Genomic DNA, 17,611 nt, shown 5'->3' on the forward strand with positions numbered 1-17,611 from the left:
GGGAAGGAAGAAAAGCAGATTTCTCAAAACACAGTTTCATTCATTTTCCAGTATTGTGTAAAAAACAGCTGCTGAGTTACCAGTTAATATATGGCATATAAGTCACTGTGCATGCAATGTAATAATTAATTTAAGATAGGCAATTCCTATTAATTTGTTTTCATGCTATGTAACAAATGTAACACACACACAGAGAATAGAATAGTATGAAACCACTTTAGGTACGGTGGGTATTTTATTTTCCAACAGAGTGAATCATCTTCTCAGTCTGCCATCTTTGGCCCATTGATTCAGTTGTTTGCTCGTGCCTTTAGCGCCACCATGTGACGCCTCTGTTACAATTCAAACATGTGCCTTTTGATATTAAACACAAAATAATTTTGTTGTTAAAGTAAAATAGTTGTTAAATGAATCATTAGTGCAGCAGAAAATATTGTATTTGAAGGGGAAATAAAAAAAAAACGATGCTAAACAACAGAGACGGGACCGTTAAATCGTATTGGTCAAATGGAACGCATGCGCAACGACGCGCCACTTTCCCGGGGATGTTTGTTTTGTTGCCGCTGGCAGGCCGTCGAACTCTCTCACAATGCTTTAAGCGAACACGGCACCGCCCGCGCGCCTGTGCTTGTGAGAAACCCAACGTACACGCTGTCAAATCAAGCGAGTGACCACATCAGCCTGGAAGGGTCCGCCGGCTGAGAGACTGCTGGCTCATCTACCGTTAGCTTTTGTTACATTTCGATACGGTCCATCGACAATTTACACGTTTTAAGAACTGTTATCAGATTCTGTCGTGATTTTGTTGGTCTCGTCTTTGCTTCCCGCTGACAATGGCTGATCCTAAATACGCGAACTTGCCAGGAATTGTAAGTGGCTAATGCTAACAGACAGATTAGCTATATGGCTATGTGGCAACGCTAGCCGCAAGCTGTGACAGCTAGGTTCGCTAACACCCCTGCTGTTGCCTCCGTTGTCTTATTGTTTGCAATGACTATACAACTAATAGTTGCATATTTTAGTTGTCAGGCTTTTCCAGCATTGTTGTGTAATAGTGTAATAGAGTCTAGTTGGGAGAAAGGGTGGCTAGTTGGATGCGTGTTGTTGAATGGGCCGGGGCGTTGGCCAGGCTAACATCAGTAAACGGAATATGTGATCGTTTGACATATTGTTTACCTTATTGTTTCAACAGGCCTTCAACGAGCCGGACGTGTATGAGACCGGTGACCTTCCAGAGGATGACCAGGCACAGTTTGAGTCGGTAGGTGGACGTTTTGTTGTCACTGGGCTTGGCAGTTTGCAGACTGTCACTTAGCTAATTCGCTGCACATTAAGCTAACTAACTAGCTAACCAATGTTTTTATTTAAAATCTAGGACAAACTGCTGATTTCTTTGTTTTACTTAGTGTACATTATTCCTGTTACGATTAAATACCTAACCATGCATGTTCTTGACATAGTATAAGCCGTATTACTGCCTACATGGCAAAGCACTGATTGTAGATCAGCAGTACTTGTAAGTAATCTGATGTTACCTGATGTTAATTATTGAGCTGTTAGTCGTCATGAAGTCAAGAGGTGGTTATAAACCAACTTGTCAGTTTATTAGGCACACCCAACCAAACCTAACGTACAACAGTGTTGCATAGTTTTAATGTACAGTTCTGCTGTTGACCTGTACTTCACCATACAAAGAGGCTTTGTCTGTTGTTTAGCCTTCCTTAGGTCATGTGAATAGGGTGCAAAATATTAGGAACACCTGTGAACATAACACAGTGCAGTGTTAGACTGCATTAGTTTTAGTAAACTTTACTAAACTGATAAGTGAGTGTATCACTGCCTCTTGACTTAATGACACTTCATGAATAAATCTAATTCATTTGAAAAGTTTCCAAAGTAACTATGTCAGAGTATGTCCAATTCATATTTCATTTGATACTGAGCTGCCCTTTGAAGCACCTGTAAAAATTATCCTTTATATATAACACTGATTAGTATGTCTGCTTATTTACGCATGGAGAGAAATGAGTAAGGGAAGACAGTAAACCTCTCTCCCAAAGTAGCATCCATGCACAATCTGTAAAGGACTCGGGTAACAAAATCGCTCACATGATCATAGGTCATGATGGTGGTTTTGTGATACTTAGAAATGGCTTTTTTCACTGTCAGCCAACCTAAACACTGAGCAGAGTTCAGTCCTTTTTAACTGGGAAACGCTTTGTAAACATTCAGGTGAAGCTGGTCTGACTTTGCTTTAAACATGTCTAGGCTTTTTACTGACCAGCTGAGTGAATCCTAATTGGCATTTTCCCTTCCATGTGTCCACATTTGCTCTTCCCATACCCTTGTCCTTGTTTTGACTCTTCCCCACCCTTCCTGGGACCCTAGTTTGTACAAGTAAGACTGGCTCTCCATTTTACTCTCAGTGAGCTTAATGCCATGCTTTTTATGCATGTTTTCTTCGAATCTCATGTCCACTTTTCCTACCTCTGCTGATTGTGATGAAATGAGAGCTAGATTAATGGAGTGACCCTTTTGTACTCTGTAATTCATCACTTTTTGATTGTTTTGAAGTGCAAGAGATTGATTTTTTTCCCTCCTATTTGTGTTGCTCATTTAAACTTTTCAAGGGCTATAAGGATAATGCTGGGTCTTCAGCAGCACTTTAATTCTCCTTTTCACTCAGTCATGCTTTGATAAAGCAGTGAAGGCTCAAGTGTGTGTCTGTGTGAGTGTGGGGCTCTGAGAAGAGACTAAAAAGTGTTTATTTGTTGTAGAGATTTCCCTTGTTAACCTGTCATCATGTTCTAACAGTTGCTTCCTGGCTAACCTAACCTCTGTTCTGACTAACTGGACAGTTTAAAGGCCTCTGTACACTGTGTGTTAACATCCTACTGGTTCACTGCATGTCATACTGTGAGATGGATATAATGTAAGTCACAATATGCTTCAGACTTAATTATTAACTTTGGTTCACGTCAGATTATTGGATGAATCATAGCATCATGATGTTATTAGAAAACAAATGCAAGCAGAAACAAATCATCAACATTTTGAAAATACAAGCAGACAAAATACCAAGATTTCCTTCTTTGCCAGAGTTCCACAAATTCCTTTTTGTTTTGCCTCCATCTTTTTGGTTTATGCCTATCACATGTTGAGATGACAGTTTCTTTGTCAGTTTCAGTCTTGAGCTACAGACTCAGTTTTTGGAGCCATAGCTGTTCCTGGCCTCATGTTATATCACGGGAAATGAAATTGTATTTTTATGTCCCTAATTTGATGTCATATTAAGATCGATTGGTTTGTAAATGTTGGTCACAGCAGCAGTCACATTGAGAATATAGTCCTATATTTCTAACACTGTCAGAACTTTGAAGCAGGCTATCTGTGGTCACCAAAGCTCTAAATCAGCTGTCGGTGGACACGTCTCTCTGCGCTCTGTAGGATCACAGCATCTTTTGGAGTCATGATTAAAGACATCATTATGTTTGTCGGTGACAGGCCAAAATCACACTTTGTACAGGGGCCTTAACTTGAATATACTAGCAGATTCATTTCAGGTGAACTGCATGTAACTAAGAATGATTTATGATAAATATCAGTTTCTGTAACAGAATGCATTTTAGAATTTTCAAGCCTTTTTCATCTCTTGACTTCTTTTAGGCGCCCTTAAACCACCCGTTACCCTTCACTCTGACTCATGACTCAACACCAACACCCTACATCCATAACTTAATGTTGTGAGACCTTCAATGCTCTCTGTCAGAGCATTATGGTCACGCTGCATTATAAAGTCCGGTATAGGATCAAAAGAGAAAGTTACTCTGTGGTGTTAATGGATCATTGGGGAAGAGAGAAAGAACTGGAGACATCACACGCTGTCTGAACAAAGTGTCTCCAGGGTTTTTAGCAGAAACTCTCAGAACACTGCTTTCTTTCTTATCTTTCCCCGACCCTGGCCAACTGTTCCTGTTGTGTGCATGGCATGTGATAACCACATTAATCTGTGTTGTCTCTCTCTCTCTCCCTCCCTCTCTCTTTCTCTCTCCCCCTCCAAACTTTTCTCTCTCCCTCTGCTCTTCCGTTACTTTCTCTAACTCTCTTTGGAAACCCAAGGAGCTGGTAAGAGCCTGACTAACTCTCCTCCTCTTCCTCCACCTCCTCCTCTCCCTCCCTCCCTCCCTCCCGACATCTGTGTAACCGTCTTGTGTTCTGTGTGTTTCGTTGGTGTGTCCTTTTTTTATTTTTATTTATTTATCCGAATCTTTGTGTGAGCCCGGACTCATGTCATTGATCTGTATGTGTCAGTGGTGTTTTAATCCTACCCATAGCCTCTAGCTCATCATTATTGATCACAAGGAGGTGTTGATCAAATGAGTCTTGTGTACTCCCCAAAATCACTAATCAAAAAACCATCATTTAGAAATGTGAATGTAGTAGTTTCTAGCATTAGTTGTCATGTAACATTGTTTTTACCATAGTAGACTTATGCCTCATTAAGTATATATTTTTATAATGAGGTATTTTTCTTGAAATATTAAAGATATTGTATATATTTATGGTCTGGACATGGCCATGATGTCTAATTTTGCTCATCTGTCTCTTGCCTGCTACTTCAAATTATGTTGAAATCATCTGGTTCCCCCCAAGACAGCCCTAAAGAAATTTCATGATTCATGCCTACAAAGGTTTTTCATTTCTGAGGGTATCTGACCCTGGTGAGCGATTACACACCCGTGGACTCAAACGCATAATTCAGTGTCTTTGAAATCGTATTTCTGGGGCAGTGATCAAGTGTAGGATTTCCTCTCAGATCTTACCAACCTGTCAACATTTTTCAAACTTGCCTTGAGCTTCGAGACTTTTTGCTCACTGACTCAGTAAGCCAAGGCTCATTTTTAAGTGTTTGCTGTCTCTGGAGTCCTAACGTACCCTTTATGATTTTGTGTTCGCTCATCTGACTTTATTTCCTGATGTTTCCGACGACAGGAGGAGCTCTGCAGTGAGAGTGTGGAGAGGATTGTGGTCAACCCCAACGCAGCCTATGACAAGTTCAAAGACAAGCACGTCAGCACCAAGGGACTTGGTCAGTTTGCAGTGGATGAAAAAAACACTTATCTGTGCATGTTGACTTGTTGACTGAAGGGACAGGCCTGCTGATATTCTCCATACGTGTCATAATAAGCAGATTTTTTGAAAAGATCAAAACCAGCAATGAAGCAATGTATTTAAAGGATCATACAGCTTATTTCTCTGTGCTTTCAGCCTCCATTGTCGTACACAAATTATTAAAAACACATTACACAATGAGCCAAGCTGTTGCACTGGATGAGATGATCCTGCATTTAAGTCCAGTCTATCTTCAGTTGATCGCACATATTTATTTTAACCAGCATTATGAATCTGTGGCTGAAAAAGATCCCCATTAAATACACCTAGTGACTCTTTGAGTAATCTATTCTAAATAAAACTGACCTACTTTAAATATTTGTATCTTCAGCTGGAACAAATGGAGAGCAACAGACAGGCTGAGGAAGTTAGAAAAAACAGGACGAACACACCGTTGGTTTTGGTCTTTTCATGGGATCGGTTGACAACAACAAATATACAAGACTTTCACTAAATTATCAGCACACCTTCCTTTATTTTAAGCGTGCCTTAGTGTGTTGTTGTTTGCTGTTTCCTTTTAGATAACAATCAGTGACTTAAAATCATTGTAAATATACACAAAACAAATAACTACACAAAACAACGTTGCCTATCTTTTCAGAATAGTTTCTACAAAATGCAGGATTTAATCTTAACGGAGGAGGAACTTTAATTGACTATAAGTAAACAAAAAACATGTTAAAAAAACATGAAACGTTGCACACAGCATCCTTTACAAAATACAACAGTAGTTGTATTAACAGCAGTTAACAGCTGCTGTTGCTTCAAAATGCTGCTCCTCCGTTACGGCTGTAACAAAGCTGATCCATCTCTTTGGTGATTTAAAACCCCAGATCTTGTTCTGTCTCAGTCTGGGCTTCATACAGACTCTGGTCTGCTTTTTTGTGTCTGTTTCTCGATTTCTCTTAAAATCCATTTGTCTCCTTTTCACAGACTTCTCAGACAGAATCAGTAAAAGCAGAAGAGTGGGCTATGAGTCAGGAGAATTTGAAATTGTGAGTACATTGTATTCATTGCTGTACTCTTTATTCTCTCAGAAGATGCTCCCTTTCAAGGATAACAGCATCGTTATGCTTTTTATTTCACATTCTACACGTGTTTCCTGATAAAGTCAAAGAGTCTGACATGGTGTGTGATCGTTTCAGGGAGGCTCTGTCTGTGCTACACCTGCTTTGTTGTTGTGTTTTTTCCCTCCTCTCATATTTTTTTTTTTTTGTTAGCTTGGAGAGGGCTGTGGAGTGAAGGAGACGCCCCAGCAGAAGTATCAGCGCTTGGTGAACGAGATCCAGGAACTCACCCAGGAGGTGGACGCCATCCAGGTGACAAGACACACATGCCCTCAAGCACACTTCTCCGTTGCCCATAAGACTTGGCAGACACTGACTATCTAGCCTTTATCTTGCTGTCTGTGCTTTTTTAAATAGAACAGTACAGTACCAATATAACTGAAATATCACAATATGATACCATGGCAAAAAATAGAAAACAATAGAGGGACTAACATGGTGACAGATAAATAGTGTGGTGTCGCAGTTCACAGATCCTTCCTTCTTCTTAGCTTTCTATTTGACGCTGCCTCCACCAGTCCTAGAAAAATGACATCTATATTACCTACGATGTCTGTGGAACTTATCGTATCGTAGAATGAGAAGTATCTTCATCTCTTTTTTCTGAACTTTGGCATTCGCCTCTCTTGACATCCCTACGAGAGAAAATGAGCTTTGATTAAAACCAGTGCACAGAACTGTGTTTCAAACGTACAAAGACCCTGCAACCCAGGAAGCTAATTAAACCTTGGGTGTCGTCAACTCGACTGCACACAGAGCAGAGTCTGTTGCTCTGACTGAGCAGTTTCAGTGACAGTATCTGTTGGTTTTTTGCTCATGCAGGTCATACTGACAGAATATGCAGTCTTACTCTGAGAACAAGCTGCTTTTCTGCCACAGCCTCTCAATTTAGACTTATGAAAAACCTCCCCAGGGCAGCTGACATGCTCCAAGTGATGTGTTCGAATTCATCTGGGATAATGTTGTGAATGTCAAAGGCTGCATGCCTGGGAGAGAGTGTCATCATAACTTATCATGCAGGAATCACCAGAATCTGAGTGACAGTTCAAAGACTGTTAAAGGGCAATTCTGCCATTTTTCTTCCTGGTGGTTTTTCTCATAATTGTGGCCGTTCTGACTGTGGTCAAAATTTGCACTTGCTACTTGCACTTACATGGGAAAGCACTGCAAACCTCCCAAAGCTTTTAAATGGGTCATCTGCAGGTCTTACACTGAATTGAGTTTGTTCAGAAAAGGCCTTAAAAGGCTTTTTAAAGTTTTGAATGTAATTTACAAAAGTATGAGATGTTTTCTCTTGCTTGCCGTAGGCAGTAGCGCCAGTGTTTCTGTGTGTGACTGTGGGCTGTCTGGAGATGTTACATGCCCATAATCTAAAAGTGGGATTGTTGTGACAGTGGATTGTTCATGCAGCATCCTGTTAAATCCTTCAGCTACATCAGACCTGTAGCGAGCACTGATGCTACTGCTACATACAGTAAACTAATTATTCTATTCTTCCATTTCTGCTGCATTATCTGGGTTCAGGTTGCATTGATTTAATGGACTTTATCATTAGAAGATATTGTTATATACTACTAGGAAGAACTGAAAAAACACGATAATAATTCCAGGCTTTATTGTCCCTACTGGTTGTACATTGTACTTAACTTCAGTGTCCCTTTTCTCGCAGGCTGCCACAAAGGAAAGCAATGCAGAGGAGCGGCTGACCCCGGTGGTACTCGCCCAGCAGGCAGCCCAGCTCAAACAGCAGCTGGTTTCTGCCCATCTCGACTCGCTGCTGGGACCACAGGCGCACATCAACCTGGCCGATCCAGATGGAGCGCTGGCTAGGTGAGCTGAGAGGAGGGTGACAAGACAATAAAGCAAGAAGACAAGCATCTGGAATCTGAAACCTGATGCTACGAGCTATCAGACCCCTGACAGAGTGATGAGCTAGTAGGTGGGGAGTGGATGGAGAGAGGCAGAGGATAAAGTCAGCAAGAGATGGTCAGCATGGATTCATTCACTGTGCCCTGGACTATAACCCTGATTTAAGGAGAGAGGGAGAGAGAGAAAGAAAAGGCGGTATAGCTGGTATCTGCACACATAAACCCTACTGATCTCAGTGTAGTGCCACCTGGGGAGCACAGGAACTGATGGACAGATGATTGAGGAAGGGAAATAAATGCTGGAGAAGGTGAGCGATTAAGTGAGAGGAGGCACAGAGAAACTCAGAGGCTGTAACACGAGTGAAAGAAAGGAATGAAAAGTGTCGAAGCAGCTGGCCTTGACCTTGTAGTTCACAACAGATCCTGAAAAGACTGGAAGTGAAAAGGGACTGATAAGAATATTGAACATATAATCCTTTTGTGTCTCGCCTTTCCTTCCTTCCCACAGGCGTCTGCTCACCCAGCTGGAGGCGGCCAAGGGCAGCCGTGGCAGCGCTGCAGGAGACAGCAAGCCGACGCCATCAGCTAAGGGCCCAGATGGAGTGGTACTGTACGAGCTGCACAGCAGACCAGAGCAGGAGAAATTCAATGAGTCTGCCAAGGTAAAGTGGAAAGGGAGGTGGTGGCAGCAGTCAAGTGTCTGGGATGAATGCACTCACAAAATGAGCAAATGGTTCAGTGGTGTGATCTCCTTGACGTGTTTTTGTTTTCATTCTCATGAGAGGAATGTCAGAATATTTGATGGCAATAAACAGGACAAAAGGCAGAGAGGTATATGCATGGGTGTTTGTGTGTGTATGTGTGTTTTGTGGGATGCCGTTGTCACCACCAGCAATGTGTTGCCTGTTGTTCTGTCCCTGTAGATGGCGGAATTGGAGAAGCGTCTAGCTGAGCTGGAGATCGCTGTTGGCTCAGGATCAGACAAGCAGGTGCACAGTGACTCACACACACACACACACACACACACACGCACGCACGCACACACACATCCTCTTTAATGCTTTTCGGTCTCATTCACACCAATTTCTGTTTATCTCCTTCCTCTCTTTCACTCTCACACCAGTAGAATTTTCATGCTTCTTTTGCTGTGTAGTCATCCACAAAGTGAAATTGAAATAAAACCTTCCACTTGATTTGTGTAATTTTTGGGGATGGCTTTATTGCCTCCTGTTAAAAATATATTTTCCTTCGTTGTGTTTATGTTGCAGGGACCTCTGAGCGCTGGCGTACAAGGAGCCAGTTTGATGGTGAGAAGTCGACCACTTTCTTTAGAACACACTGTATGGAGTTTGTCATAGCTGTGTATCTGATGTGCAGCCAGAGAACTGGGTCATACTTCAAAGATGACATCAGTTTCCTCCAAGTTTGTTTATTGCTGCTGTGCCAGTAGTAAGAGCAAGAACACCACGTTTTGTGCTCAAGCATATATATAACTCGTGTGTGTGTGTGTGTGTGTGTGTGTGTGTGTGTGTTTCAGGACACCATAGATCTCCTGCAGGCGAGGGTCAGCGCACTGGACTCTGCCACTCTGGATCAAGTGGAGGCAAGATTGCAGGTAATTAATTCCTGCACAGCATGCAGCACAGGGAGGCTTTGTACTGATTTGTGCATTGTGGTTTCCCATAAACACACCGCATGTAAAACTGAAGTATTTTGAGAGATGTGTTTGTTTTGCTGTCTTATCGAGAGTTCAGTGAGAAGTTCAATATTTCATCTGTTTATGCTGAGCACAGGGATGAGTGTGGGAACAGCCAGGCCAGCTCTGGCAAAGGTGCCGCCCTGCAAATCAAAGCCAGCGTCTAGTACACGTTGTATATTGTGTAACAAATGTAAAAACAGAAAACAGGACATAGAACTGCAAGGGGTTTGGGGTTATTGGAAAGTATTTGTTTATTTCAATTGCAGCTGTGACCATGCTGTTTGTTTTGTTGTTTCCTTTTTTAATTCTGTAGTGATAGGACGTCTCTCGACAGCAGTTAGGTGGCTCACCGCAATTGTTGAAACGACTGATTCTTAACTTTTAAAATGTGCTACATTTCCCTACGGTTGGATGGTGCAGTGTGCCCTGAAACAGTACTGACAATTCCCTAATGAATCCCTGTTTTCCCTCTTATCTGTCTGACTGCTAAAGTTTTTTTTTCCTCCCATTCAGAGTGTCCTCGGTAAGATGAATGAGATTGCAAAACACAAGGCAGCGATTGAGGATGCTGACACACAAAACAAGGTTAGTAATCACTCTATGCTCATGCTCATGAGAGCTGAGAAGTTTCTGTTCAAAGTTGTATAATATAACCATTAACTTAGTGAGAAGATATTCATTAGGAAAATCTCCACTAATAATTTAGAGTGTAGCCTGTGGCAGCCAGACTAAACAGTGGAGAGTTAAATATTAAAGTTGAATCTAGTTCTGTTTTTAACGAACAGCTGGCACAACCTTTAACCAGTGAGAGTTTTATCATCAGACAGTATGAGTGAGTGTCAGCTCAGCATCATGTCCAGAGTAATGTTTTCATGTGTGTGAAGTGTTTTACCCTTAATAGGCCAGTAGAGGGCAGGTGGTGTTAATTATATTATCACTGTGAATGACAAGTCATTCAGAGTGGTTTCTGTTTATAGATTTTCAGGTTATTGTATATGGCTGTTTGAGAAAATACTGTAATTATGACTTATTGACCAGGACGTAAGACATCATTACCTTCACAAAGAATGAAGATAGTATAAAAACATGCTTTAATTTGACATTATGGATAATAATGTCATTGAATCACTTACACAGTTTAAAGGTTGTTTTTTGTACCAGTCTTTTCCTGTGTATCGGTGTGTGACCTCAGGCTGTGTCAGCCGTATTTCCACTATGATGAAAATGATCACAATAACACTGTAGTTGGCAAACCTGTGGCTTTTCCCAAAGTGAACATGTTCTTTTAGCTGGAGCTTTTTTTATTTTAATCTGACTGTATGTGTGTGTGTGTGTGTTTGCCTGTCAGGTGTCGCAGCTTTATGACGTGGTGCAGAAGTGGGACGCCTTGTCCACTTCCATACCTCAGGTGGTGCAGAGGCTCGTCGCTGTCAAAGAGTTGCATGAGCAAGGTAACACACAGGAGCTGAAAGTGGTTTGTAGCTCGAGACTTTGTTTGTGTCCTCACATGACTCCGTAAGTCATGAGGCAATATTAGTAATTGAGGTGTTAGGAAATGGAGGAGTTTACCGTCACATCACTTTACTCCATAACTTTATATGAATGTACTGGTGTTGAGTAATTGGTTCATATTGCAAATATTGTAATAGTACTGCTCCAGGGGCAGATTTCACCCAGTGAAGATCATAACAATGAAAACTTGGATAATTTATGTTCTACTCTTTTATGTGAGGAGAGAAGAACCTTGAAATGACACCCATGAGAGTTCAAGGAGAGGATGTATGTAGGTTAGTGGGGGTGGGGAATGGCATTAAAGATTCAAAATATGTAGGATGTAGAGACTGAACATAACAACAGGGTGTGAACCCGGATCATGTTTCAACCAGCGCTGTGCCGGGGAGTAATACTTGGTCTGAAAGATTTGCATCCACAACGGGAACGTCTGTGTGTGTGTGTGTGTGTGTGTGTGAGACAAAAGATGAAAACTACGCGAAAATAGGATTCAAACGGATAATGGAATTAGTCTAAACCATGCCATTCTATTAAAACAAAGGGCAAAAAATCAGTGAACGGGAGACTGAAAATGGCAATAGAATTAGACTAAATCTTGCAGTACTGTTTAAACACCCCCTCAGGGAGAAAGAGATGCATGATATTATATATCACATTATCATCTTTTTATTATTTAGCACATGAAAGCAGAACCTTGGCATTAATAGATTATATTGATAATTCATTTCTGAGAGCTGATAGAGGTCATTTATCATCCAGCTTCTCTTTGTGGCGATCTGTCACAGTCTGCAGCTGGAGTGTTCCTCGCTCAATAAGGTTTGGCTGCACTGATTTCATTTTTCTCTCCTGACGAAGGCAAAACAAGTAAAACCAAATACTCTGTTTAATCTTTCAAGCAGTCATTCATCAGTTTCAGGTTAAAATTACACTTCTTTCCACTCCCCTCCACTTCGACTGAGAGCAGAAACAATATTTGATTTTTTACACACTTATTCGTCCATCCTGTCTCCCCCCTCTCCCGCCTTTTGATTTCACTTCATCAACCCCCCCCCTCGTTCCCGTAGCCATGCAGTTTGGCCAGCTGCTGACCCACCTGGACACCACTCAGCAGATGATCAACAACTCTCTGAAGGACAATAACACCCTGCTAACACAGGTAGGAAGCTTGAGCTCTGTGTGAGTGTGGTCTGCTCACTTCTTAGGCCTTGTTCAGACCGCCAGCACACAGCACTTATCCAGATTGCTTTTTTTGTTTAAACAAAACAAAAATATGAAATGTGATTTTTGATAATCAGATCGGTTGGTGATGTCTGGACACACAAATCTGATCTGATCACTTGTAAATGATAGTGCCTAAAGATCTGATTTTAAAAACAACCTGCAGTCTGAACAAAGCCTCACAGGACCTGAGCTCTTCATGTAGTGAGGAGCTCAGGTTCTTTTAAGATGAACATCTTCTTGTCTACAGATGTTTTCTTTTTGATAGAAAAAGTGAAAATGTTGAGAATATGTGACAAACTCAGCCACTTAGCTGTAACCTCCTGTGTATGTGGAATATTGAGTGTAAGACGTGTCCTCTAATACACTTCAGAGTGCAGCGAAGGCAGCTTTTCATGGCCAACAGTAACAATATAACAAAGTGCAGCAGCCTGTTAAGAGGACAGAGGCTCTGCAGTCAATAATCAACCTGTGCTTTCACAGTTCAAGGCTTCTGGCTAAATGGACAAAGCAGTGCCCTGTCAAGTCAAACCTTATTTTTTGATGATGTTTGTTAAAACTTGAAATCTTCTGAAGTCAGAAAAGTTCTGGTCGTACTTTCCATAGACTCGCATTGTATTCTAAAATGGCCCATGGCTGTAGAGGGTTATTGAATCTGACGTTGACACGCTTTCACAGAAACATCATTTCTTATTGAGCAAAGCCAGTTATTCTGTAGCCTCCTGGATGCTTTATAATGACGGCTTTCTCTAGCATTTTCAGTCATTTGTGTCTTTTAACTCTGTGAAATTTAATTTGCATATTCAGGACAGATTGATGAAAAGTATATTTAACAGAGCAGCATGTAATGATAATTTTTATTAACCTGTTGGATAGTTGATAGATGATGTTTTCAAATGTCTTGTATCTCTCTCCTCCAAACTCTTATACCTCCTCTCTTCTCTCTCTGTCTCTTCTTACCTAACTTATTTCCTGCTTCTTTTCCCCCAGGTCCAGCAGACGATGAAGGAAAATCTGGTGGCTATAGAAGAGAACTTTGCTGCTCTAGATCAGCGGATGAAGAAGCTCTCCAAATAAACGGTGGCAGAGTTTGGGCCGGTCCAGGGGAGTGTTAGAACATGGACAAATTAAGAGTTGGCTAGAGAGCACAGAGAGGGGGATTTGGGTTTAACTCTGTTCTTTCTGGCTGTCCCTCTCTTGCTCTCTACTCCTGCCTCTGCCTTTTTTCACTAAGTGGAATGTTAGAAAGTTGGAAAAGATGGAATAACAGAAAAAAAGACCAAATGTTCTTGTCCACCCTCCTTTCCTTCTTCCTTTTTCATGCATCAAATTGATATAAACTGAAAACACATCTCTCCACTCTATACATGCCACTGATCGCAGTCCCCTGTTAAGCTTCTTGAGTTTTAGACTGGATTGTTTTTATAATTATTAGTATTGAACAGAAGAAATTCCTCCCATTCCTTTGAACCTCACACTAATATTAGATTTGTACTGTATACTTTGGTCAAATTAAATGGATCACAGTAGTGTCGGGTTGATAGATGACACATCTAAGATGTTGTCGACTGTGTAAAAAAGAAAAAAAATCAGCTATTGTCCTGTAGCGTTGTAGCAGGAGCACGTTTGTGCGGGTGTCAGGGCCGAGTGACGGAAGGAAAGCTTGTAAATATGCCTGTGTACCTTATTGTTTCTTCACGCTCAGTCGCTTGTAACTATATTATTATATGACTGAGACCAGACGCCACAGACAAAACTTTAAATCTGCTTTGTCATTGCCTACAAGTCCACTGTATTGTTCATCTGTGGTCATGGAAACAGATCAATAAATAAAAACAAAGTGCGATAAACTCGGCTTGTTTGATTTCATGGGCTGAAGGTCGCTGTTAAAAACATAATCACTGACCTCATTCTTTTATCAGATGGATGAAAATAATAAATCAGATACTATCATTATTAAACTTTATGAACTTTACCAAATTACTGAAGGCGTTGGAATGATTCAAGTTTCTGTTTCTTCCCCTTACGTATGTGGACATGTCTTGACAGATCCCTGAACAGTGAAACGTTTCAGATGAGTGCAGAGCTGATGTAAGATGACTTACACTTTTCATCGTAAAAGGTACAAGCACAGACACACATTCCTGGTAATGACTCATCAGCTGCTGGTTTTGCAACACAGAGTATGTATAGACACCAGACTTTGTATTGTAAAACACTTTGCGTTGTGCTTTACAGTTACAACCTTTAAAATCATATTTATTTCATTATTAAATTCTCACCTGTTCCATACAGGTGTTCAAAATCTTTATAAAAAATACTCCTTTGTAGGTAAATAATTGTCATGCCCAATCATGAACACTAGGTGGCAGCAAAACATGTAATTAAAAAAAGGTCAAACTTACTGTACACTGATATTCAGCCTCCACAGATATTGGTGCAAACTGTTCTGTCATTCTTTAACACATTTTCAGTCCCATTAAAACTCCCTGTAGAGAGAATTATCACACACTGAAAATGTTAAATCATTAAGTCTCTTGTTTTTGTCGGGTTATCCCTAAAAAAGCAGTAACTTGGCATTTCAGACCAACTGGGTTTAAAACTAAATCTGTTGTATATGACTCTGTGGACTCTCTACCATCCACTCTTTAACAAAGGTCCCAGAAATCTGTTTTTAAGTATTTAAAAACTTGATAAGACCATTGTGCACTGTAGTCAACTAGACACTGAATGAAGTCGTACAACAGTGAGTTCAGACACAAAGAAAATGTCTGTGGAATGATGAAGTATCCAGGTCAGTGAGATCAAACCTGAGGTGTTTTATCCGACTCTCACTGAGGTCGACCTCAGATCCATCAGGCATTAGCAGGTTAACACAAAGCTGGCTCGTGTCTGGTGTCAGGTGATGGTATTAGTGTCCAGGGCAGACAGATAACGTACAGTAGGGCAGAGATCAGGAGCCTCTGATGAGTCATCCAGACGCAGCAGCTCCTGAGTTAAGTAACAGCCGCCACAGGTGGATTAATAGTTTACTGAGATGCAGAGTGTTGCTAAATGTCCCCATTAGCTGGATAGATGTCTATATGATAAACCACTGCTACTGGTTTCTACTGAATGTCAGCAGCTGCGTCTCACTGCCAGAGTCATATTTTATTTCAGAGGGGTTTAACTGCTGAGTATGGACCCCAGCTTTCTTTCCCTTTCCCCTACTTGTGGGGCGGCCTGCTCCGACTGGACGTATCAAGTGTGGCTTCCAGGGAATTAGATCCAGAGCTCCAACTTAGAAGGGAATGCCCCAGACGAGCACAGAGACATACTGTGTACTGTATATCATATTATACTGCATTTGTCCTTCTATTTTAGGTGTGGTAGAGCGGGTCAGCGCGGACCCGTCTGTTAAGATATGTGTCCGCACAGTTAACCAGCTGAGGATTTACCAAGGCTTCAGCTCAAAATGTTGTTAACAACGGCGTTAAGTATTACAGTTTGATTTCACACTGTAGCTCTCGCTGTGGCACTGAATACCAATGAAGATAAAAGGACAAAGAATGAACGATAAAGGCAGAAGTCCTATAGGAAAAACAGGCGATTTTATAATGAGGTAATATATTCAAACAAAAAAATTATCTCCGTGGACTTTTAGTAATATAAATACCAGAAAAAAACAGCTACTCATAAATACAGCAGCTCCCACTAACCTTTACTCCACTGGACAAAGTAAATATTTAAGTCTTGAGCAGCGCAGAGCAGCTGAACAGAGAGGCTGCAGGGAGCACCAATTGCTCCAAAATCTCTGTTTCCAGTGCTGATATGAGGAAAACTAAAGGGAAGAGGAAGAGAGGGATGGAGTTAGAGCCTGGTGTGTGTGAGTGTGTGTCTCGCTGCCAGTAAACCCACCTGTTCAGACAGGCTTTTAAACTTTAATGCCCTACAGTCCCTCACTTGGGCTTGTTTTTTTTTTGTTGTTTTGTTTTATCTTTGGCACATATGTCGGTGAAAGGAAATGAAGAAATCAAGGCGCTGATTGTAGTTTTACATGATGATAATAACACCTGCGACTGTATTGTTGAGGCTTTTTGGACAATGTAGTTTAGATTATGAAAATAACTGTGTGTAAAAACTGTGTGAGCATTTTAAATAGTTGTGGAAATCGACTACAGAATCATCCCGTTGTTATATAATCAAATATTTAACAAATTCTAATTGACAACACAAATATTAGCACTTTAAAGCAAACAGTATGAACATCTCTAATCAGAACAATGATGGAAATAAAATGGAGGGAAGGAAATTTAGAAGTGGAGGGAGAAAAACGAACATCAAAAATACAGAGAGGGGAAAAACAAATCATGCGGGGGCCTCTGCATCAGTTTGTCAGATTTTCCTGAATGAGTCTGGACAGGTGAGGAGCCTGTGGTGAAGCAGAGAGAAGGACAGAGGGGAAGTGGGTGGAGGTAAAACAGGGTGGATGCCGTTGTGGGGCAGAATGAGGCTGGTAGCGAATGACAAAAGGGGAAGACGGAGATGGTAGGGTAAAGATAGGTGACGCTCAGGTTGTGAGCGGGTTTTAACGTACGTAACAAGATTGTCTGGCAAAGCCGTCCTCAAGCTCCAAACACTGAAATCTCAACAAGTGGATGTGACATTTAGCTGTTAAACCTGGACGGGACGAGGTGGGACTGTGGGGCAGTTTGATAACTCACAAATAAACCTGAAATCATTTCTAACTTTAAGTACGTTAAGATCGTTTTTCTGTTTTGTGTGAATACTGGACGTTAAACTGTAAAGGAAATGATCGATGGAGAACCTCTGCAGGAAATAAAATGCAAATAAGTTGATTAATGAGTGTCATCAGACAATAGGGAACTGCAGTATCGGACTCGGCTGTGATGGGCATTGGCAAAAAAGATGAATGTAGTAACAACAGGGACCTAAAGCTTAAAGACAAAGCACTGTTAGTCATGATTGTTGGCAAATATCCCCACTTGTATTGCCTTAAAATCTCACCCGTGTGTCACTGCCACTTTGAACTTTTAAAAGACATTTCACCTGAAACACACAGACAGATATTTTTA

General features: G+C 41.1%; 1 protein-coding gene across 1 annotated transcript; it reads left to right on the top strand.

Annotated features, from left to right (window-relative positions):
* The first annotated feature begins 647 nt into the window (after window positions 1-647).
* dctn2 (dynactin 2 (p50)) lies at window positions 648-14,386 on the top strand. The gene is made up of 14 exons (XM_018678925.2): window positions 648-869; window positions 1,193-1,261; window positions 4,993-5,089; window positions 6,106-6,167; window positions 6,393-6,491; window positions 7,909-8,069; window positions 8,616-8,769; window positions 9,031-9,096; window positions 9,376-9,414; window positions 9,645-9,722; window positions 10,320-10,391; window positions 11,155-11,257; window positions 12,383-12,474; window positions 13,527-14,386. The coding sequence occupies exons 1-14, from the start codon at window positions 834-836 to the stop codon at window positions 13,611-13,613; spliced, it is 1,215 nt and encodes a 404-aa protein (XP_018534441.1). The 5' UTR covers window positions 648-833; the 3' UTR covers window positions 13,614-14,386.
* Window positions 14,387-17,611: the final 3,225 nt, after the last annotated feature.

The sequence above is a fragment of the Lates calcarifer genome, linkage group LG12 (assembly GCF_001640805.2).
Source record: "Lates calcarifer isolate ASB-BC8 linkage group LG12, TLL_Latcal_v3, whole genome shotgun sequence".
NCBI lineage: Eukaryota > Metazoa > Chordata > Actinopteri > Centropomidae > Lates > Lates calcarifer.

Excerpts from the sequence above, each read along its gene's own strand:
- dctn2 (XM_018678925.2), top strand. The coding sequence starts at position 834 with ATGGCTGATCCTAAATACGCGAACTTGCCAGGAATT. Across the intron at positions 5,090-6,105 it reads CGTCAGCACCAAGGGACTTG|ACTTCTCAGACAGAATCAGT; the intron begins GTCAGTTTGCAG and ends TCCTTTTCACAG. Across the intron at positions 11,258-12,382 it reads CAAAGAGTTGCATGAGCAAG|CCATGCAGTTTGGCCAGCTG; the intron begins GTAACACACAGG and ends TCGTTCCCGTAG.